The sequence below is a fragment of the Nesoenas mayeri genome (assembly GCF_963082525.1).
Source record: "Nesoenas mayeri genome assembly, chromosome: 14".
Classification (NCBI taxonomy): Eukaryota; Metazoa; Chordata; class Aves; order Columbiformes; family Columbidae; genus Nesoenas; species Nesoenas mayeri.
The window spans coordinates 8066200-8090162 of NC_137556.1; the positions used below are offsets into that span (position 1 = coordinate 8066200).

At 38.8% G+C, this 23963-nt stretch overlaps 1 protein-coding gene across 1 annotated transcript; it reads left to right on the plus strand.

Annotated features, from left to right (window-relative positions):
- The first annotated feature begins 2655 nt into the window (after positions 1-2655).
- On the plus strand, positions 2656-23455 carry MAPK9 (mitogen-activated protein kinase 9). The gene is made up of 12 exons (XM_080353142.1): positions 2656-2727; positions 7212-7386; positions 9958-10087; positions 11219-11277; positions 12287-12425; positions 12953-13118; positions 14385-14456; positions 18534-18716; positions 19643-19767; positions 20304-20367; positions 21983-22054; positions 22812-23455. The coding sequence occupies exons 2-12, from the start codon at positions 7265-7267 to the stop codon at positions 22952-22954; spliced, it is 1275 nt and encodes a 424-aa protein (XP_080209268.1). The 5' UTR covers positions 2656-2727; positions 7212-7264; the 3' UTR covers positions 22955-23455.
- Positions 23456-23963: the final 508 nt, after the last annotated feature.

Consider the following 23963-nt stretch of genomic DNA (forward strand, 5'->3'; position numbering starts at 1 on the left):
GAAGAGCAGTAGGAAACATTTATAAAGCTCAAAGAAATCAGGTAGGTAGACACATGAAGTTCTCTGCTCATTTGTTATGTTAAAACAGTCAGTAATTTCTGTTTTCTGCATTTTAGTAACTAAATCCTACTTTGTGGGATTCCTCTGCAGGTTTGCTTCTAAATGGAGATGTTTGAATGCTTATGTAGGTTAATAGCTTGAAAGTGTTACACTAGCTAGTTGTAATAGGAGCTTCTTACTGGAAACAGCTCTAGTACTTTTTATAACCCCAAATCCTAATGAAAAGCATAGTGCTAATCTGACCTAGATGTCAAGTAGATGTAGCTCAGTATCCAACATGTTTTAGTGCGAAGGCCCCTTTTATTGTCTGTCTAGAACAAATCATAGAACAGACAACAATAGAGCAAGACAGTCAGTTGCCGTGAAGGACAGCAGCAGGTAGCATCTTGCCTGTGTCCAGTTTCCAATTTTGTCTCCAGAGAAATTAATGGGCCACAGAGGCAGCATAAGTCAGTGTGCTAGAAACTTGGGGGAGCTGCACTTTATGGAATGATAGGATCCTAATCCTATGGGCCTTCCACTCAAAAAAGCCACAGTTAGGGAAAAAAGCATGCAAGGAAAAAAAAAAATGAAAATAGGAAACAAAAAACCCAGCAAAACTGCAATCTCCAGCACGTACCACAAGTCCTTGTTAGATGACAAAACAGAAGTACCCCCTGAACTAGATTCTAGGACCTCCTGTCCCAAACTCAACCACACTGTAGACCAAAGAAACAAGCTAGAACCTCCTCTAGACCCAATAGGTTAGCCAGAACCCGCTCTAGACCTGCCAAGTGAGTTAGAACCTGCTTTAAAGCACACCACCCCCAACTCCAGAATTCATACCGACTCTAAACATGATGGCACCAACACCACCCTGGCTCTACAAACAACCAACCCAACCTCTGGAACAGACCTGGACTCCAGGGACAGCCCAGGCTCTAGGGCCCCATATCTAATGTCAACAGCAAACACATTATTTTCCCCTTTTCAAGTATGGGCATAGGAAGATGCAGGTCACCCAGAGGGCTGATATAAGGAAGTTCATGCAGTGTTGATGAATACCACCTGATCACCCGATGGTAACTTCATTTCAACAGGAATATATGCCAGATAAAGATGGATAAAGCCGAAAGGTAGAAGGTTATCCGTTAATAACATCCTCAACAACGCTCTCTGAGTTTCTAGTACATTACAGAGCACAAATTTAGGACAACAAACTGTCATAGCTTTTCTTTTGAAATTAATTCATATTTTTACTAAACTTAGGCTTTTAAACCAAATTAAGGGGCTGGAATATTTTCTCTTAGCTCTCTAAACTATTTGTAACATATTTTTCTCTCCTCTCAATCACTTAATCCCACGCTTACATGGAGTCACCTACCTTTCCTCATGGTGTGCCCTGCCAAGTGTGCAAATTCGCAGCACGAGCCACAGAGTAAACAACTGTAGCACCACAGCGTGCACCAGAGCACAGAAATGCTCCCTGCCTTCCAAAGGGTCTGTGCTTCCACCAAATAACAATAACCAAATACCCCCCAGGGTACGTGTCAATAACTAGAAAGACTCAAGTTTTGCAAAATACTAATACTGCATTGGTATGAAAACGTAACAAAGAAGCTGCTAGAAAATAAATCAAACGTTATTGTCAAATCAAATCTGTGTCTAGAATTAGTACCCTCTTCATATTAAAAAGTGAAGCTATTAAAGGAAACTCACATCATGTAGTCTGTATGATACATTAAATTGATTTATTAAAAACATTTACAAGTGTGGTTTTCTAAAATAATCTATGAGAACAGAAATCACAAAAAGAAAGCTGGTGTTAGTCATAGGAGAGGTGGAAAAATATTTTGAGTTTATTTTTAGCCAGCACCTGTTTCAAAAAACCATGCAGTCCTAATGTCAAGGCAGATGGTATGGTACTGTATAGAAGGCTCATGGTTTTTGAGGGGGGTCAAAAATAGCTGGGCTACCTGGGCAGGGAGTAAATCCCTTCCCTTCTGACCCATCTCCTGGGAAAGCTGCGTGAGGATCCTGCCCCAGAGCTTGGGGCCATCGCACACCCAATGGGTCAGCGCCTGCAGCTGTGGGACCCTGCGCGTGAGACTCTGTCATCGTCCCAAAGCACAGGTGTGAGGTGACCGTGGTATGTGGTGTTGTGACAGGCTCCCAATATGCAATGTCATTTTTCTGTGATGGTTTGAGGGCTTCCTACACACAGCGGTGTTCCCCTCACAGAGCACTTCTGGAGCAGGGCAGCTGTGAGGAAACAACAGTACCACACATTAGCGTGGACACCACAGCAGCTCATGAGGAGGCACGCCTGTGAGGTGACATCATAAATATGGTGACAGTTTGACGTGCGAGAATGACATCACGACGGATGGTGGGTGACTCCCTCCTCATTAACCCCAACTTCTCATCTCCGCTGTAGGCCTTCACGGCCCTCCCTTATATAGCGGCCAGTAGGTCCCGCCTCCGGTGCCTGATTGGTTGATCTTTGCTGGCAGAGGGTTACGTTTGGGTTGAGCAGCTGTCTGTCAGCGGGTGTGGGCTTGCCGCGGCCTGTGTGGAGCACCGGGAGGCCATTGTGGCTGGGGCAGCTCTGCGCGCCGGGGGAGGAGGCGGCAGCGGCCCGCGAGCGCCGCGCCCCGTCCCGCTGGAGCCCGACCAGGGGAGGACAGGGTGAGGGAGGCCGCCGCGAGGGGGGCACTGCGGGCGGTGGGGCTGGAGCGGGCCCAGCTCCCTGCTGCGGCGGCCGGCCCTTTGGCGACCGAAGTCGCCGACTTCGCCGCGGGCCCCACCCGCCGGGGCGAGGTAGAGCCGCGGTTCCCCGTGTGCCGCTGCCCCGGGCCCGGCCGAGCGGGAGGGAGATGGGGGGAGCCAGGCGGCAGGGCTGAGGGTCCTTCCCTTTTCTCCTCCGCGCCTCTCCTGCGGGGCTGCCCTGGCCGAGCCCCCCGCCGTTCCCCGTGCCGCAGTGCCGGCCCCGGCCCGCTCCTCTGCGGCGGGCGCTGCCTCTCCGCCCGCTCCCCTCCTGCTTCGAGCGCGGCCCCGGGGCGGGATCGCCCCTTTCCTCCGTCCGCTGCCAAGCGCCGGGGGCTGGGCTGCCGCTCCGCTGCTGCCGCCGTGTGCGGCCGGGCCTGGCGTCCCCTGGAGCTCCTCCGGCCCGAGAGGGTCGGGGGGAGCGCGGCCGGGCCGGGGGAAGGGCCGGAGCTGCGCGCCCGCTCGAGGGGAGGGAAGCGGAGCGGAGCGGAGCTTTCTGTTGAGCCAAGGCGATTTCTCAGCAGAAGTTTTAGAAGAAATGTTAGAAGTGCTCTTGCTCATTTATGTACATAATTTTAAAACCGCATAATTGGTTAAGGGAGATGCACGTGTAAACTTTATCCCTCTCTCCACCAACTAGCCCTAGCAGGGGAGCTGAGATACATCCAGAGTTTGTCTTTGGGTATGTGTAACAGCCGAGTGATACTGTAACAGGTAGTTGGTAAAACCTTTGGTCAGTAATTGCCTGGTTTACCTAAATAAAAGTGTCGACTTCTCGAAGAGCTAAACAGATCCAGAGTACCTCTGCACTGCTGTAACTGATTGATGCTGCTCAGCTGCTGCTTTGCTATACTTACCTTTGTAACAGACTATTCAAGGGTTGGTAGTGGAGGGATAGGATATAACTCTGGATGACTCTGCAGCTGGACTTATACCTGTTGATATCTATTGCTGTAAAGATTAAAAGACAAAATGCACAACATAACACTAGTGGATAAGAGTCTTTAAAAGCGCACATCTGGATTTGAAGTGCATTTGCAAGGGTGAATAAGAGAATGAAGGGAAATTTTCTGCATGGAATTTCCATGTCTTTTCATAAAAAACACATATGTGTTCATTGTCTAGTCATTCTGTCAGCTGTAGAATTTCGTCTTGAAGTTTTAAAAAAAATCAAGCTAAGTTTCTTGATGTTTGTATGCTTCATTGTCAGTAATAACATTTCTGTAACCAAAACAGCCCCAGGAGTGTGTTCCCAGCTGCTATAACCTGTTTGTTTCAGAAGCTTTTGACTTGAAGATATCCAGAGGACAGATCTGGTTAATAAGAAGTTTCCATTTTAATAAATGCCTTTTAGGGAAGTGACTGTTGAATACAGTATTCTTGCTATAGTGCAGTTGCTTTCAACTCTTGAAAATTTCTTCATGGAATTCTGTGTAACAACTCACGAGCTGACTGATGGTGGATTTGATGTGTTGGTTATTTTTCTAGTTACCTTTCATGAGCTGCAGGTTGAAAAACACTCCTGTAAGTTTCCTGCATGGGATGTGCTCAGTCAGTTTTGTGATTCTTAAGTTTCCCTAATTGTACAAGCAAATTGTATTAAAAAAACCAAACCCAAACCACTCACTTTATGTGCATCTTGTGCATGCTCTAAGATAGAAAACCATCCCAAAACACTGTGATTCAGAAATATGCTATTATCACAGTATCACACAGTATGTTTGGGATTGGAAGGGACCTCAAAAGATCATCTAGTCCAATCAGATAAGTATGTTTGCTGACCATACTTGTCTTTTACGTTTGCTGCTGGTCCTGTTTGTTGCAGCTGCAGCTAGGAAGCCATGAATGAAAACTTATATTTAAGAAATGGAAGTAATGTCTACTTAAAAAAAAATCCTGCAGTGGAGAAGTGTAGGGTATGTTAGCTGCAGTGATGAATCAAATTAGCTCAGAATTACAAAACTAATTTGCTAGATATACTTTCCACTGAGCAATGGGAAATCTGTTTTTGTTCAAGGGCTCTGGTCCCTGAAGTAGATTGTCTTTCTGACATCCTGTGAAGACCTACAACCCCTAGGCACCTAATTTTACATTAACGTGTATGTCTGAAATAATGTGTGTCCTGATGCTTTCAAGCAGCTTGCAGCTCAAGTAAAAATTAGGGCTCACCTTGCTTTTCTTCCATATTTTATGGAGCAGTGTGGTATTTTGCACGGTGAATTGCAGGGGATGTCAGAATACATAAAACTTGTGTATTTCAGTGCCTAAATCCCTCTTTGGGTCTAGTTATCCTGATCGCTAAATTAATTTTAAAAGATGGTTTTGTACAAACAAGGTTCCTTAAATGGAGGGTTTCTGTGGTTCAGGATAACTTCCTTTTCTCTTACTTCTTTTCCTCTGTTACAGAAGAGGTACAGCATAGTTCTCGCGCAGCTAACAAGTCTTCAACTTGATTCCCAGCTTATGTGAAATCTATAATTTTTCAGTTTTGCACTGTCTTTTTTACAGAGAGAGGATTTTGGCCTTCCAGCCATGCCTCTCTTGCGATGTATGGAGTTTCATTGAAAATACTGTGGCTACTCATTGACTATTAATCAAAAAAATTGGTACTTCAGAGTCTTTGGCTTTGGAGGGAAGACTGGGGTTGTTCCAGGGATGCAAGAGGAAAGGTTGAGAGCATCTCTTAAGGTGGTGTTTTGGTCTTGTGTTACCATGAACTGATTATGGAACCACGTTTGACAGGCCCTAAAAATATTGTCTCAATGAACTTTGCTTCCTCCCCCTGCTACTGCTGTGGCAGAGGCAGAAAGTTGGTAGCTTACATTTTCTCTTTGCTGATCCTTCCTCCTCTGCTTTTTTTCTTGAGCTTCTAAGAGGAAATATCAGGTAGACTTACTGTTTAAATTGCTGCCAGATAAGGCTAAGTTGAATATCTACTTCTTAAAATGCTGCTTAGGTTTTGAGGAACTATAGAAGGTAAAAGGGACTATAGATATTTCTCAAGAATCCCTTTAGACTAACCATTACCAGTTTAAACCCAGTCTTTATTAGGATTTGTAGGCCTTTGCCTGTTTTCCTTGCAGATTTTCTGGAGGTCATCTGCTGGCTTAAGCCATGGAAAAGACACTGCTACCTCCTATGTACTCCTAGGAAGAGAGGGGTTCTAATTCTTGAAGCAGCCAAAAGCTATTTGTGTGGCTGTATGCCCTTTTAGGACAGGCTTCTGGGTTGCTCTTGAGGTTTTTCTGTTTTGCATTGGCTTCTGTAGGCCAGCAAAGAGGGCGAATAGCTGCTCTTTCTATAGCTAAGCAGACATGGGTGGTTAGGACAGCTGCTCTGGGAGAAGGTGATCTGCTCTCATTTCCCTTTTCAAGGAACACTTGACGGTGCAATTTACTCGAGGCGGTAATGACACTATCTGTCCTAGTGAATGTGAAATTGAAAGTAGGAGAATTTGTTAGAGATCTCTCCAGTAATTAGTAAGGTAATTTTCTTGTAAGGTTTGGAAGAGGGATGGAGGCCCAGGAAAACTAGAGGTCTGCATGCTCGTTAGTGCAGCACTTTAAAGTTGAAGAGGTTTAGCCCATTACCATGCTCCCCGAGGTAATTACCTACCTCTAATTCATTCTTGACAGATGGATATAACTTATTCTCTATTCTGACATGGAAGTCTGTTTCAAACTATAGCACAAAACTCCAAATTCTTGTAGGACCATAGGTACAGTGCCTGATAGCAGAGAATGTTGTGGTGTGTTTAGAATTGGGGGGTGGGTTACAGTAGGTACAGATCAGGGACGGGGTGCCTAGCAGAGCCCTCCGACTGAACTATGTTGAGAGGGATGCTGGAGAAACTGCAGCAGCCGTGGGGATTTGGCAGGCAGTTGTTTTGTTTCAAACCTGTTTTGCAGTTGTAATCAAGTCTTTTATTAAAACCCTGGTGTTTTTTTTTTCTATGTCTGTGGACTCCATGCTTTTTTGCTGTTGCTTTTGTCTGCATTATTAGTGTTTGAAAGACATAACTTATTATTTTTTTTTCTGTAATAAAGAAATTAATCTTGGAACATAATAGTAATTCCAAGTTAGGGAGTAGCCTTCATGTAATAGAGTGAGTTGTTGATTTGGATGGTTTTGTTTGTTTTTACAGTTGTTTACTTAGCTGCTTTTTGTTTCAGGGATTGGAACAGAAACATGCATTTACTTAAAGCTGTGAAACCTGTAATTATTTGCTGCTTGTCTGCAAGTATTTTTCATTAGCAGTGGTAACACATAAAGTTGAAAGAATCCTTATTTAATGGTACACTATTGAAAAATTAATATGTATTAAAATATGTGTAATATATTTTCCCATCTTGTCTGCCTGGTCTTAGTGACAGATTGAATATTTGTTTTCTTTCTTTCCCTTTAAGATCTTGAAAACTTTACCAGACCCTTGAGAGAGAAAACTATATGACACTACACCATGAGTGACAGTAAATGTGATAGTCAGTTTTACAGTGTTCAAGTTGCAGATTCAACATTCACTGTACTAAAACGTTACCAGCAATTGAAGCCCATAGGATCAGGGGCGCAGGGGATTGTTTGGTGAGTAATAAATACTTTCATTTTATATTTATAGCTTTTTATATTTAAATAAATTACAACATATTCCTGATAGAGGTGCCAGAATGTCAAGTACTGATGATAATTTGTCTCTCGCTACAGGGTGATGGACTAAATAAATTTGAAAACACCTGCTTGCTCTAGTTAGGTGCAAAACTATTTTTTGTTTTAGGGGAAAACTAATATTTGGATAACTGCATAAATTAAAATGGTCGACTAATTTCCTTCTCATTAACCACTTTATTTTTGGTTTTAGTTCTCATGTTCCCCCTGTAGTTATGACATTGCAGTGTAAGGTGTGACAATGAGATGGTGAGAGATTCTGGGTTTTACTCATTTCTACATCATGGCCCCTTTCTTCCCCCCCTTTTATTCCCGATCACTCCTGTACATTTCTAGGAGCCATCAATGCAGTGCCTTGCCATTAACTGGCAGGATGAGGCAAATCAGTGTCATTGTCACTCCAGGATTAACCAGAAAGGGATGCTGTGTGAGGGGTTGGGCTGGCCCTCTCCTCCTTGGTGTGTCACCTCAGCTATGTGTCCAGGACGGGAGACTTGTTAGTCTGATCCTGAAGCTTAGTCTCTTGTGTGGCACCACACCTCTGGGCCAGCTAAAGGTAAACATTTTCAGATGTTTTTTTAGACTGCAGCAATGCATTCTACACGACTTAGTGCCAACCCGTACTTCGTTGGGCAAAGTTTACTTGGTAACAGCAGAAATGTTTGTTGATGCGTCTGTTTTTAATTCTTCCCCTTGGATTGTGTAGGCAGCAGATAGCATTGTGTTGGGTTTGGGTTTTTCTTTGAGTCGTGGTGTCAGTGACTCCCATCTAGATGAGCAAAATAAGAGATTCAGGTGGACTTATTTGTATGTGCTCAGTGAGCCCTGACATAGACGTGATTTGCCAGATCGCAACACTTCCCTTAACATTGCTCCTTTGTCCACTGCTGACCTGTGATTAACTTCAACATCTCATTCTTGTCAACCCTCTCAGTTATTGATTTTAAACTAATTGGTTATTAATTTTAAACTAATTCCCAGGTGTAGTTATTGATATATCCAAGACCTAAATTTACAGATAACATCTTCTATATGAAGTGAATCAGTGCTTTCATATTTGGGAGGAAAATAATTTATCCAGTTGTCTGGCCAGTTGAATTTCTTCCATTTGTGTTTTGTTTTGCACAGACATAAACACTTCAAATCTGAGAGTGTATCGTTGAATAATGACTTGCGTATTTCACAGAGCTAAGCTGAAATAAATGCTAGCGAGCCTTTAGTACAAATAGTACATAGATTCAAGTTTGGGACATGTAATTTGGGGCATGCCTTGAAGAAAACACATCTCATGGGTGAGCCCTGCTTTGTGGTGCAATTGTTATTTGCAGTGGGGAAAGCGGTGTCTTGTGTTGGTAAACTTAATGTAATGTGTTGTTAGTGTTGTTATGCATATAATTCATTATAACTATTATTGTTATCACAGAAGAGCTGTTTGTTTTGTAAGAGTACTATAATGTGACAGTCCTTTAAAGTCTGGTATTGTACATATCTTGATGAGGTAGGGAAGGAGCTGACAAAGAGCTTAAATGTGCTTGGAACATATATATGAATGAGAGTTGTTTTCTACTCTATGAAAGCAACATTAAATGGAAATGCAGTAATGCGTGAATCCTTGTTTAAAATTGAAACTATTTAAAGATTTGAACTTATGAGTAGTTTGTGGTATGAATTCACATTTATTTTGCTGAATAGTCTGTGTGTTAATAATGAAGAATATTCATCCTTTAGTCTTGTTCTGGATATACAGATAATTTGGCTTTAGATTCTTACAGCTGTTAAAGCGAGTTCACACCTGTACTCAAACTGCAGAGGGGAGGAACAAGCACAACTGAAAAACAAGATAAAACCGATGATCATGTTAACTTTTAAACTTTGGTGTTTTTCCCTGCAATCTGAGTTTTCCATATTTGTTCTTTAATTTTTTTCCCAAAACCACATGATGAATGTAATATTCTGCTAGGCATGACAATTGTGTGTAATTGTAAACAGCCTACATACAGGAGAGTATTGACAGCTGCAGAATGGATCACAAAGACGTGGTTGCGACTTTCCTTTAGCAAAGAGAAATTTCTATTGCAAATACACAGTGATTGTCAGTCAGCAACTGTGTCCAAAAAAAAATTCCTCCAAATACACAGATTAGCCAGTTGAAATGCTGCTTGATTTCAAAGAAGCTTAACACATTTTTAGACCTTGCAATTTTGAATGTGAATCTTGAGTCAGCAGATTCAGTCTTAAGACAGAAAGGAATGCAGGAAGATTTCTGATGTCAGTGGCTTCTGCTTAGCCTATTTGTTTTTATTAAAGGATGTGTAGATTTTAAAGGATGTTTGTTTTCTAAATGAAAATGAGATGAAGTTAGTATAAACAGCTTAGTGGATATGCTTTGTCTCAAATCTTGATTTTTTTATTTATTTGTTTGCCTCCCTTTTGCCCCCTCCTTTCCCTCAAACAGACCAACTTACGTTGTTTGTCTTTGAAAACTTCTAGTGCTGCATTTGATACAGTCCTTGGAATAAATGTTGCTGTAAAGAAGCTGAGTCGTCCTTTTCAGAATCAAACCCACGCAAAAAGAGCTTACAGAGAGCTTGTTCTTTTAAAATGTGTCAATCACAAGAATGTAAGTTTGGCTTTCTGTTTCTCCCTATTACTGTAAGTTGTCTAAAAAGCTCAGGATTTGCTCTCTTACTTGCTGCTAGTAAACAAAGTAATGTAAAAGTAGTGAAAGACTGGCAAGATTTGCTATGGGTAATGTAGTTCTCTCCAAATTGTGGTGAAATTCTTGGGTGAGCTGTTTGGAGTCTGAAATTTACTCCACAGTTGGTACAAGTTTACCAGCAGTGTCGCCTTTTAGAGTTGGCCTTGCTGGGTTGCATTTGCCCTTTTAAGTCGTACTGCGGCAAAGCCTGGTTGGCAGTGGCTTTGTTTGTGGGCTTGGCTCTTGTAACTGCACTGTAGTTAAATCTTCCGAGCTTAAGCAAGATTTTTATTACAGTGTTTGACTAGTGGGGTTTGCAGGGATGCAGCACTTTTATTGGTAAACAGAAGTTAAATACTGTGGACAATACATGTATATTTTAAAATCTTTGAACCTTCTGAAATAAAAAGCCTTACTGTCAGTACTTCAAGAATGTGAGGTTTATGTTGACTGATATGTTCTGATATTAACACGAACTAAACATTGCAGATCATGGAAGTTGTGCACTGAGGTCTCAAACTTCCTGGAGTCAATAAGTCTTTTAGGACTGACTTTTAAGGAAGCTTTTGGTGAAACCCAGAAGTAGCAGAATTAAAGCGAGGTGGTTACTAAGGACAGCAGTCCAGTAATTTCAGCAGTTCTTCTAGAAATAGTATGTAATAATCCAAGTTAAATGGAATGGTGTGGGGCACCTCTGAGTTTGTGTTGTTGGACAGCCTTGGTGAAAATTCCTTGCACAACATGGGATTTAAAATAAAGGATTGTGGGGGAAAATGAGAGCTATTTCAGGCGCGAGGCAGGGATATAGGTGTCATATAGTTTTTAAAAGAAAATAATGGTTTTGTCCTGTCTTAGTTCCTTTGGCATACATGTTGCAGTCTTGAACTATTTCTGAATCAGCAGTTTTTTAATGTATATACGTTAAGTGAAGCCAAGTAACATTCAAATTGAGTATAATAGCAGTGTGCATTTGATTTTTGAATAGTAACTTCTGCAATAGTGGATTTTTATGTGAATTAAAGCTCAAGTTTATTATGTTTATTTTTTTTATAGATAATTAGTTTATTAAATGTATTTACACCACAGAAGTCACTAGAAGAATTTCAGGATGTGTGAGTATTAGATTTTTTTTTTTTAATTTTCCTGACCAATATGAGCCTGAGCCCTGAAGCTGTATTTATAGTATCCTGCAGACTTCACACTTGGAAAATAGAGGGTAGCTAAATGCTGAATTTAACCTTTCATTAGTCTTTATTTCTAGTTTTCTTTAAGAAAGACTAAGATAGATGTTTCACTACATGCGTTGATGAAAGCGGAAAATAAAAAAAAAAAAACGGTTATTTAACTTTTATTCATATAACTGGCTTATTTTGCTGATAGCAAATGCATCTGGTTTGTGTGTGTTGTCCTTTAGCTAAATGGGTCACCTCAAGATAATAACTTGGTCTGGATAACCAGATATAACTTTTTTGCCGTATCAATTGCATTCAGTATTTTTGGCCTCGATTAAGAACTGAATGTATTTCTTTTTTATGCTGGCTGTGCCAATTGATCTAGAAGTGATTCATGGTGGTTTAACTGGTGGGGCATTCATCAGCTGAATATGCTGTTGTGGTTTGTGAATGGGCTTCTTGGGCAAAGGGAGGAGTGTGTGTGTCTGAAGGGGGTAAGCAGATGATATTTGAACTTGAAAATGAATAATTCCTTCATAGACCTCACTGTATTGTTCTTAATTTTCTTTTTTTTTGTAATTAAAATACAGTGAAGGGAAGCATCATTTTTGAAACATTGCAATATCTGCAATTCCTGCATCAGCTTAAGTCAGTCTTAGTTTTTTGTGCTGCATAAATTCAGAATTATTCTTCTGTATTACTGTTTATAAAATGAGTGGAATTCTAATTGCTTGTGATGGACAATTGAACATTTAATAGCTAGATTATTTGAATAAATAATTTAATTTTCAAACTGGTCATGCATGATTTTTAAAAAAAAATCCTAAGCTTTTTGACACTTATGCTAGTAAAGTAGTTTACTTTTATTAAACATATCTCACGCTAGGCTTAAACTTGAAATGAAAAGTAAGACTTGAGTTTTCTTAATGCTTTCTTTCTTGTGCTCTAGATATTTGGTTATGGAGCTGATGGATGCAAATTTGTGCCAGGTTATTCATATGGAATTGGATCATGAAAGAATGTCTTATCTTCTTTACCAAATGCTATGTGGTATCAAGCATCTCCACTCAGCTGGTATCATCCACAGAGTAGGTAGTATTAGAGCATTGACAATACTCTTTATGTACACAGATATTCTTATGAGACAGGAGGGAAGGCAGGGGGTTGTTACTTCATAAGTTTATATTTTTCATTCATAAGAATAGTACTAAACAAAAGGATTGTCTATAAAACATGACCATCCATGAACCTTTCAAATTACTAAAGAATGAGTCTTTAAAATGTAATATTTACCCCTTAAATATCTGTATCCTTGGAGATACTCAAAAGCCATCTGAATGTGTCCTGCAGACAACTTCAATTCTGGTTTTCCCTGAATTTTTTGAATACTTGGCTGTTCAGCATTTGACTTGTCTCTAGTCTGTGTATAAATAAACAGATACATCAGAACATGACCGTGCAGTTGTTAATGTGAAGGGAACTGATGATGTATATTGAAGGAGGGGGGGTGTGTTATTCTAATCGCTTGTGATGAACTATTGAACATTTAATTTTTAATAGCTATGTTGTTGTTCAATATGTTGATTCTTCCTTAACTGAAGTAATTTCTTGTTAGGATTTGAAACCCAGCAACATAGTAGTAAAATCAGATTGTACACTCAAAATCCTTGATTTTGGACTGGCAAGAACAGCGTGTACTAACTTTATGATGACTCCGTATGTGGTAACACGGTATTACAGAGCACCAGAGGTTATCCTTGGAATGGGATATAAAGAGAATGGTAAGTTGCTGGAGTAACACGTATGCTTTAGACAAGATATTTCAAGTGTTTCAGATCATAAGAAAGGGGAGGGAGGGGCTGGTTTCCCCCTGCCATGTCTATTAAAGTATGTTAATCATAGTATTGGAAATAGCAAGAATTACACTGTAGTGATTTTGGAGAAGGTAATAGTTTTCTTTGCTCTGTGTACCTATCTCTGTTTAACATATACTGCTCCTTCCCCTGTTTTAGTGTTATCTCTTCATGCATTTTCCTGTTGTCTTGTTGCCTTTTTTTTCCTAAAAAAAACAAACCACAACAAAAACATTGAGACGTTTATGCTGGATACTATTTAAAAAATCAAGATATAATAAACCTTTTAATCAATGTTATTTTATTCTGAAGCATCTTCTTTCAACCCCTCTTTTGCATCTCCTATTATTAGAATCTGTTTCAGATCTCTATGATAAACCATGTTTTATACTCTCTTAAATCTGCATAACACTCGAGGAGGCTGGGTGTTGTCTTATTAAATCCAACACAGCAATAATGTATTGAATATTCAGCCAACCAAATTGCTGGCTAGGAAGTTGTCCCTGATTGCGTTGTTGGGGGCTTTACCTGCCGTTTTTTACTAGCTGTGCAGTAATATGCTGCCTCCTCTGGACTTCTGTGCTACTACATGTTTTTACATTATCACAGGGGCTTGGGGATACTTTGCTTTTTGTGTACGTGTAACTTGGGCTGTGTGATACAAGGGACTCGCAGGACCTTGCTGCAAAAAACTTCTATTAATGCACAAGGCAACTTGTTATAGAGCAAGTGCTGTATGGATCAGAACATTAGTAGAGGCTGTTCTGGATGGGACAAAACCCAAATTATCTGCAGGACTGTAAGAATACAGTGTGACCTTACAAATAAATAATTGTGGTATTTAAAAAAACCTCTTTAATCTTTTGTCCTTGTTGCACCTAACATATGATAGTGGATATCTGGTCTGTTGGGTGTATTATGGCAGAAATGGTCCTCCATAAAGTCCTGTTCCCAGGAAGAGATTGTATCCTTCTTCGTGGTCATTTCACAAGTGTGAACACTGATTATATTTTACCAAATGCTAATAACACAGTTTAGGAACAGTCAGTTGGTGTGGATATGATTGAAAATTCGTGTTAGCGGTTTGGTTTCCTACATTGTTGTGTTTTATTGTAGATGCTAGATGTTTTTGTTTGTTTTCCTCACTTTGGTTCATGAAACTTCATAATTTGATCATTTCATTTTTACTTTCAGTTGATATCTGGTCAGTCGGGTGCATCATGGGAGAATTGGTGAAAGGTTGTGTGATATTCCAAGGCACTGATCGTATCCTTCCCTAGTCATCCTTGAATCCCATTCGACTTCCAACAGAAAAACCAATTCTTTTGATCTGTTTAAGTTTAAAAGCATAAGCATTTTTTTTCAATAATATGTTTTAATAGATCTACTGTACTATTTGAAGTTAGTGTCATTAACCAAATTGTTGAGATTTCAGTTTTATTTTCTTAATAGACTCTATTTAATGTAGTTCGTACTAGTTGAATCCATAGAATTTATACTAAGAGCTTCAGCTTTGGTAGCTTAAAAAAGCATACAGTTAGGTTTAAAAAACAAATAGAAGGAAGTGTATTTTCTTACTCTTGTTCGTTTTAGGTAAGTGTTGTAAGCAAAAGCCTACCAAATTACTTTTTACTATGCATGGATTTTCCTTACTCTTTGTTTGAACAGTAGACTAATTTTTTTATTATTGTACAATTTTTTGAGTTTCAATCAGAGTTTTTTCTTATTAGCACTTGCTGGACAGCAGTGTCCTCATTGTAAGCACACTGCATGAGAACGCTTTCTTTATTATTGAATATAAAAAGAAACCTTTTTGGGTTTTTTTCTTTTTATCAACATTTTATTTTGAGCTTATTTTTTCGGTATGATTGTCATTCCTTCATTCTGCCCTCCAGGTTGTTTTTTTAACTCAGATTTGTCTTCTCAAAATTCTGCTTTCTTGTATGATAGTAATTGTAGGAAACTTTGCTGTATTAAAAACAAATGCCCCATATATATGTTTTCATGCCTTTGAGACTGGGAATCTCAGTAATCCATCACTGGATCACAAACAGATCTTGATGCTGTGCTAAGTGAACAGAATTGATCAGTAAATAAAGGGAGTGTTCTTTGAAGATTTTGATATATTTCTAAATATTTCCCTAGAGACAAAATTTAAAACCTTTGACTCGTTATCAAACTACAGTTATAAATATTGGAGCAAACCAGATGTCATCCTTGATTAATAAAACCTCTCTTAGTAGTAGTGTTGTAGGCCTAGACATTCAAGGTTGATGAGTAAATAAATAGAACCCAGACAGGGTAATTAAACCAGAATGGCCAGTTGTGGCTGTAGCTCGTTAGAAGCCATAGCTACTTGTGGTCCAAGATTTTGAAGAAAGTGGAGTATTTTTTGCTTGTTAGCAAGTAAAAGTTGAGCCCACCTCTAAAAATACCAAGTATATCTTCACAGAATCTTGTCATATATACCTGTGTATCTAATAGAGGAGGACTTTAAATTTAAATCCTAAATTTCATGACACTAATCTTCAGTGGTTGATCATGCATTATTTAGTAATACAAATGATTAATTGTTAAATAAGTCTTTTTATTTTCTACCCTTCTTCCTTTCTATACTTATCGTTTTACCTTCTGAAGCCTTCAGACCAACCTAACACAATTCTTCATGTATGTTGTCATTCACCTGCATGTTAGCATGAGCTACTTTGATTTATTCATGAGTAAAGGAAGGAAATTTTGTCCGTACTTGTTAAATATACAAGTTATCACTTGTGGTTCTCTGGAGGTTGCTGAGGTTCCACCAGTCTATATTTCAAGGGCTCTCCTCCCCTGGTATCTTATCGAAGTGCAGAGTTACACTTGCAGGGTTTTTTTCCTTTTGTAAGACTTTCAGTTCCCTTTCATGTGAAATACTGATAACTCTTTGTGCTGTTGAACGTTTTCCTGAGTGGTAGCTGCTTCAGTCAGATTGTCGTTTTTCTTTCATGTTTTGACAGTGAGGTTTATGTGGGACACTGGTGTGCGTTGCCATAAAATGTTGAATTTTTTATTGCCTTTTTTTTTTTTTTTTTCATTGACCTAAGCTTTAAAAATATCACGTTGTTTGAGGATTTAGAGTAGGGAACCACATTCAACATGTTACCTAATGATGTGGCCTTGATTATCTGCAGGAAAAACCTGCTTTTAGATGAAATAGTTTGTGTTTTCCCATCTGGTCAATGGGATACGGGCAGCAGTGCCCTGCGTGGACTGAGATGCTCCAGGGAGATGGATGCTCCTGGCTGGTGCTGTGGAGGGTGGTGCTCTGCCAGTGGCTGGCCTGAGTTACTGGGACCTGCTGGGAATGAGAAATGCAGAAAAAACAGGCAACGTAGCTACCTAAGATGAAATGATGGAAAGCCTAGGAGCACCAGAGGGGTTTTAGTGCTCTTTCTGCCCAGGTGGTGAAGGAAGCTAGTTGGCCGACTGATGCAGAAAGCATGAGGGTATATTCATGCTTGCTTGTGAAAAGTCCTGTGTGACTGACTGTAACAAGGGCCCTGTGTTCAGCTTCTCGCAGAGCCGCCAGCAGTAGGCAGCACACTGGCGTGGACCCAACTGTTCTGATTGCTTTGACTTCGAGGTCACTAGAACAGGGAGGGCAGTTTTGTCTGCAGGTTGCAAGGTTATTCACATCATGTGCTCTGCATGCTTTGTGCTAAAATTACAGGTGTTGTGGGGTTTTTTTGTTTTTGTTTTTTCCCCATTTGGCTTGTTGATAATAGGCTGAGCTTATTTCAAGTCCAACCCTGTACTACGGATTATTTTTTTCCAATTTTCAGTATCTGTAAAGCACTTTGAAACAATCCAACTGACAAATTGTTGTTTTCCGGTTTTTATTACTAAAGTAAGGTAGGTCATTATGTTTTTCTGCCCTCCCTCCAGTGCTCTGAGACCACAATAGGCTCCACTCTAATTTGGTTAGCTCACTGTCTAGACTGCTGTTACTCAAATAAAAAGCATCTTCTTGAATCTAGATTGGTGGAGATCTCTCACAAATCAGTTTAACAGTTAAGAACAAAATTTCCTGGTGTATGTTAAAATTGTCTTTGTATGTGTTTTGTTTTAGCATGAGAGTTAAGAATATTGACTTCTTAATTTTGGTTTTAATATAGTTTTTCCATTGGAATGTGTTCAGTAAGGAAATAAAATTTTCAATCTTTGTATCAGAAGTCTGAAGTCTTAGCATGAAGTAGTGACTATGCACATATTTCTGGTTGTATTCTTGGCACACTAACTGAAATAAAAGCACCTCAGTGTTTTTTAAATACATCTTAATTCAATGTGCAGCAAGTTCGTTTTGTAACAAAATCTGTCTATGTGAATGGATAGGTTGAAGTGCTAGATTATGAACTTAGCTATGAATATTTGCAGTGTCCATGGTTAGACTCTGGAATTGCACAAGCTTTTTATCAGAAAAGCTGTGAAGTGTAAATCTGAGTAAACTTACATATCAGCTTATATAAACTTAGATAAAGCGGTGTCTTATCAGTGTGATAATGACCTGGTGTGGCCATAAGGAATATCACTGTATCTGGAAGTGCCTTCACTTGGAAGAGGGAGCAGGGACACCCCAGAAGGAACATGAGACACAATTGCAACTTGTGGCTTGTAAATGCAGTTCCCACAAAACATTTAAATTCTGAATTTAAGAACAGAATAGTCTCTTGGTATTACCACAGTCGCTACACTTGAACAAAAGAACCTGCTAAAAAAAACATAGGTATCTGGTTTCACTGTTCAAAATTCTTTTGAGTCTTTTCTGAAGCTGAATTTAAATACAAAAATCCCAGAGCCTCATTTCCTTAGGCACAAACTTCCTTAATTTGAGTGGCATGTATTTTGCTTTGGGTTTTTTCACATATTTTTCCCCACTATCAAGAATCTTCAATGTTGATGGTATCGTGTTCTGCTTCAGAAGATTCAGAAGGTTCAGCAGCAGCCTTTCTTTTCTGTCCTTATAGTTATTTTGCTATAGATACAGTTGTCTAATAAAGGTTCTTTTGGACTCCAAAAAAGTATTGCTTTAAATATTAGCCAACAGATAATAATAAGGAAAAGATACCTAAGCATTATGGATTGTGCAGCACTTCTAGCCAGCCCTTAAGATTAGGGAATCTGACTTTTATTTTTGTCAATTTAGCTTTTTGCATGGCAGCTGGGAACACTGTTGATGCTAGAATGAAGTTCATATTTGTGTCCTTTGTTCAAGTTTTCATTACATTTTCACATGTCTGTAAGTGATATTTTTGTATAGTGCAGACTTCACATTCTTCAGCTGATTTTCCTAAAGATATGGTGCAGATATTGATCAATGGAATAAAGTTATTGAACAATTAGGAACACCGTCAGCAGACTTCATGAAGAAACTACAGCCTACAGTGAGGAATTATGTAGAAAACAGGCCAAAATATCCGGGTATTAAATTTGAAGAGCTCTTCCCAGACTGGATATTTCCATCAGAATCTGATCGTGACAAGTTAAAAAGTAAGGCGAGTTTCCACCCCCCTTTTTAAGTTGTTAATTTAAAATGTCTGCAATATGCTTAGTTCAAAAAACCCCAAAACAACTAGTATAAAATATTTATTGCAGTATGGGTCAACATTAAAGGTTTCATGTCTTCTGTTTCTTTTTATGTCCTGTAATCTTAGTAGTAGTCATTAAATATAGAGCTATTTCCCTACCCACAGTATTCTGCTTTATTCTCTTAGTTCTAATCCTTTGAATAATGTCTATCGCTTAAATATTCTCTGAAAGTAATACTTGTTACGGAGGTTATTTGCAATTATCTTTTTCTAGTTAATGTGTGCATGTAATTAAATTTGGCTGTACTTTGGCTTTAGATAATTAGTGATAAAAGAAAAAAAGCCCTTATTTTCTAGATTGTCAAATATATTTTTTTGACATAAAATAACTTATGGACTATTTTGTCTGAAAAATCATTGTAATAATAAAAAACATGTCAGTGAAGTGCCGCTGCAATAATGAGCAGCCAATTATTGTGCAGTAACAGCTTTAAAGGAAAAACTGATTTGATGTTGCAGAAACCAGGTCACTGCTGTACCGAGATGTATTTTTAAGAGCTTATTAAAAAACATTCTGGTTTTTGTGTTTAGTAGTTAATGCTAAATAAACTGTGACCCATGTAACAGCAGAACTGTTCAAAATCGAGTTGATTGGTGTCAGCTGCAGCGTTTAGTTTATTTTGGATAATAGCAAAATAACACTAAAGGGGTGAGACCTCATTTTAAAAAAATATGTAGAGCTGTATGGGAAAGCTTGGATGTGTGGGCTTGTTTTCACAGTGAAATCCATTACAGTGTATGTCCTATGTTCCCCAAACTATTTTTCTGTGTCAGATGTTAAACTCTGCAGCTCTTTTACATGCTTGTTCTTTTCATTTTTACTTTCAGCCAGCCAAGCTAGAGATTTATTATCAAAAATGCTCGTAGTAGATCCAGACAAGAGAATTTCTGTAGATGAAGCCTTACGTCATCCTTATATTACTGTCTGGTATGATCCAGCTGAAGCAGAAGCTGTAAGTTTGCATTTAAAATTAACATTAAGATATCAGTTTAATAACTTTAAAGAATACCTTCATTTTTAGTCAAGCGCATGTTTGAACTCATTCTTTGGCTAGCGAAATCACCCATAAAGCCTTCAGATCAGCATCAGGGGCAGATCACCTGAAGAGCAGCTGCTGGAGTGGAGCTGATAATATAAGTTTGAAAGTGGTTGATAGTGTTGATAGTTGCTTTTACTTTACAGAAAGAGTTGCTGTGTTGTGGTAAATCCAGGGCTTTATGGAAAGGGGAATTTCTCTAAGGCCCCATAAAACCTTACAGTGAGTTTTACTTTAGTTGATGCTTTGAAACAGCCTTTCAGTGAGAGGCAGAACTTAAAAGCAAATTCTGGAGCTGTAAAATGAATGTGTCTTTCAGGTACAGGGAATAGACTGCCAAAGATGGAGGTAACAAAATGTTTAAAAGCTGTCATTTTGGGGGTTGTTTTAGTTACGATTGGTTGTATTAACCTGATGTGGTAGATACACTATAGGCTTTCTTTTCTTTGCAGCCTCCACCTCAAATCTATGATGCACAGCTGGAAGAAAGAGAACATGCAATTGAAGAATGGAAAGGTAAAAAGTGAGCATGACAAATGACATTTATTGTAATACCTTGTATTATTAATGTGTGGCTCACAGTACATGTGCTGCACTGTGTAACTGACTGGAACCCACTATTCCAATTATGCAGTGCTGCTTGTGGCAGTGTGAAAAGAAACCAATAACGGGAAAATGTTCTATTTGGAGTGAATATATATGTACACATGCATATATTTACATATACATACATGTAGCTTTCTGGAATATATTCATCAAAATGCCAGAGTTTTCTTTTTTTCTTGACTATTTTGTTGTTTTCAAGTGTTTATAATCTCAATGGTTTTTTTCCTTGATAGAAAATGCTCTGAAAGAAACACGGGCCTCTTCTCAGTGCGCATTAAGCCATATCTTTTGATAATATTTACTAATTAATTTGTTCTAGAGGTCTTAAATAGCAGAAAAGAGGTTTTTTTGTATGTGTTTTTTTTCCTCTCATTGCCTATTTATTGAACAAATAGGTCAAACTGTTGACTTGAACAAACAGCATTGTGGTATTTAAATCAATTACATCTTATAGGTCTTGTCAAAACATTAAGAGGTGAGGCAGTTCAGGTTTTACACATCTACCATCAGAAGCCTGGTTTTGCTTAGTACTTTGGGAGTAGCTTGTTTTTGCAAAATAGCTCTAAGTTTCAGGTATCGATTCTGGTTTATATATATTTTCTTTAGGGCATGTCTGCACAAATACACTTCCAATTATTTTGGATTAATGCAAGGCGGATAGTTAAAATGGATGAGTTAAATCTAATTAAATCCATTTGTAAATGTTACTCAGAATTAAAGAGGTCTTAGATTTATTTAAATACTGTTACTCTCTTAAGACTATGGGTACATACACAAGCTACTGAGAGTGAACGGAAAGTATAACTGAGTGTTCCTCATGCTCTGCAGCAGTAATAATCTTTTTGCTCTGAAGGGGCCAAGGTAATGCATTTTATGTGAACCACGCCACAGACATACCAAACAGAGTAACGGATGCTGCTTTGAAGTTATACCTCTCTTTTTTTATGGTTGTTCATGTGCCCGTGTCCAAAATCATCCTTGATTAATCAATGAGGACTTTCATGCACAATTTTAATTATTTGTTTAGCCTGCTTCAAAATTTCCAGACTTTCCTCAGAGTATCCATGGAGATAGTTTTTAAAGAACAAAGACATTTGTGTGTGGTTTTGTTATGAAAATAAAATTTCCATGGGGGTTATCCATATATTTTCTTAAAAAATCCAAATCAGCTTGGTTTTGGGGTGTGCTTTTTTTTTTTTTAACAGTTTATGTATACCTGTTGTGTACTAATACTAAGTTTTGGGGTGGGATGGTTGTTATTTTTAAATGGACAGCTATTCTGTTTATAAAATAGATTGATTTTGGTACACGCTTGATGTCTTTCTGTGGTACATAAAGAAAATTCGTAGAATTCTCTAATCATTGCCATACACCTTTAAAACAAAAAGGAGGGGGTTGCACTTCCAAACTGACCCTTAACCATGTCATTGTACCTTTACACATATGTAAATTATATATTAATCTTTTGTCGTCTTACAATGTGTTTTTGCTCTGTTCTTTTATTCTCCCACCCTTCTCTTGTAAGAATTAATATACAAAGAAGTAATGGATTGGGAAGAAAGGAGCAAGAATGGTGTGGTAAAAGACCAGCCCTCAGGTTAGTCATTGTTTCAGTAGTTCTCCTGTAACTGTGGCACATAGTGCTGACCTGTGGCACTAGGGAGTGAAGAAACCCTGCTTAATAATCCAGGTGGGCAAAAGCGTTGTTGTTCAAGACTCTTGATTCTGATTTGCCTCTGGAGATACATGTGGTGGTTTTTCATTGTCATTAAGTAAGTTGGAGGAAAACTTGCATGTCCACCACCCTGAGCTGCTTTCTCCCCAAACAGCTGAGTCACCAAATGAAATTATCGATACTGTGCTGCGCCAGCTGTTGTGTGGGTATCTTCTATGCTGAATGCGTATTCTATAGCTCTGCATGAATGAGTCCCTTTCATGCAGGATTAAACATCATTAGGGCACCTTGTTTTAAACTAGTTAATATCGCGAAGTATTTATGCACATGATTGAACCCTTGGTGTTTGCCGCTCTTCTCTTGGTTCAGTCATTGGTATCTTGTACTGTGTTTTTTTTAGCTATATCTATTAGATTTCTTGATACTCAGGTCATAATTCATGTTCTCTTCTTTTTCTTTTTTCCCTGCCTAGAGAGGGAGAAAAAACAAATCTCTCAATGTTCTCCTCAGGTTTTGAGTGCTAGGGAACTTGGTGCTTGCTTTTCTATTGTTTATTAATTTCTGAATTTTCTAAGGATTTCTGTGGGGAGAGTGATGCTCAGATGCTAGAGGTGTGGTTATCTGTACCTGCAATATTGTCTTGCCTCAGATTTTATTATGTTTGGTTTACTTAGCACAGATGCAGCAGTGAATAGCAACACCAGTCCTTCCCAGTCATCATCTATCAATGACATTTCATCCATGTCAACAGAGCAAACATTGGCCTCAGATACAGACAGCAGCCTCGATGCCTTGACAGGACCCCTCGAAGGATGTCGGTGATCAGCCAGGATTGCAGACTTGATCTTGGAAAAGAACTCTTGCTTCCATTGGGCCTGAATTGCTTGTAAGTTAATGGAACCAAGTAGAAAACTCCATGTTCTGCATGTTCTGCTAAAGTAATGCCTGTTTTTTTACTCAGTTGTTATGAAATTGCCTGCTTAATGTTGTAGAATGAAAGCAAATCAATGTCTAAAGAACAAAAAATTTAAAGTTAGACACTGTTACAGGCTTTTCTTCATTTCAGCCTATTTCAGGTGAGCAGTTATAATTGACTTTTAGCCAATAGCTCCTCTTAAGTGGGTTCATGAATCTTCAGTCCCAACTGGCAGGCTTCTGTGACACAATGGTTGTTTACATTTTAATACAGTATTGCTCATTATTAGGTTTTTTGAATGTATCGTCTCTATGAAGTTGGATTTACTGTGTGACTGTGGCAGTTTGCTTTATTTAACAACTGGAGTGTTATATCTAAGTGTGAACTCGCACATCAAACACTCTCAGAACTATGTTTAAAGGGCAGTTATTTTTCCACATAGCACTTTTTTTAATTGAGCCCTTTCTATCTTCACTTTCCAACGATTCTGTCTATCTTCTTGTAGAAGAGATAAACATGAAGTTTAAAGAATATGGCCATTACTTTTTATTTCATCTATGACTATGTCTCTAGCTTCTTCAGTTTTTTAAACATAGATGGAAGGTACAGTGGCTTAATGAAATTGTAAGGAAGGATGAGTGACTTACCTGTGAAGCAGTGCCTGTTTAGAAGAGGAGAGAATGCTAAAATGTTCTATATTTTCTAGCTTGTGATACTGGTCCTTTAACAAAAACAAACAGAAAAAGAAATATGTGATGCTCTTCATTCACTGCAAACTCTGATAAAAGGACAGGTGAGTTGGAGAGACTCGCAGCCTCAAAAAGAGCTGCATAAATGTTTTCCATTTTTTTAATGGGTCCATTCTATCTAGTGAGTAATGTAAGAAATAAAAATACAGTAGTTTTGAGTCACTTA

Bases quoted from the DNA above. Each gene is read 5' to 3' on its own strand.
- MAPK9 (XM_080353142.1), top strand. From the start codon at position 7,265: ATGAGTGACAGTAAATGTGATAGTCAGTTTTACAGTGTTCAAGTTGCA. The intron at 10,088-11,218 runs GTAAGTTTGGCT...TTTTTTTTATAG, and splicing joins AATGTGTCAATCACAAGAAT to ATAATTAGTTTATTAAATGT. The intron at 22,055-22,811 runs GTTAGTCATTGT...TACTTAGCACAG, and splicing joins GGTAAAAGACCAGCCCTCAG to ATGCAGCAGTGAATAGCAAC.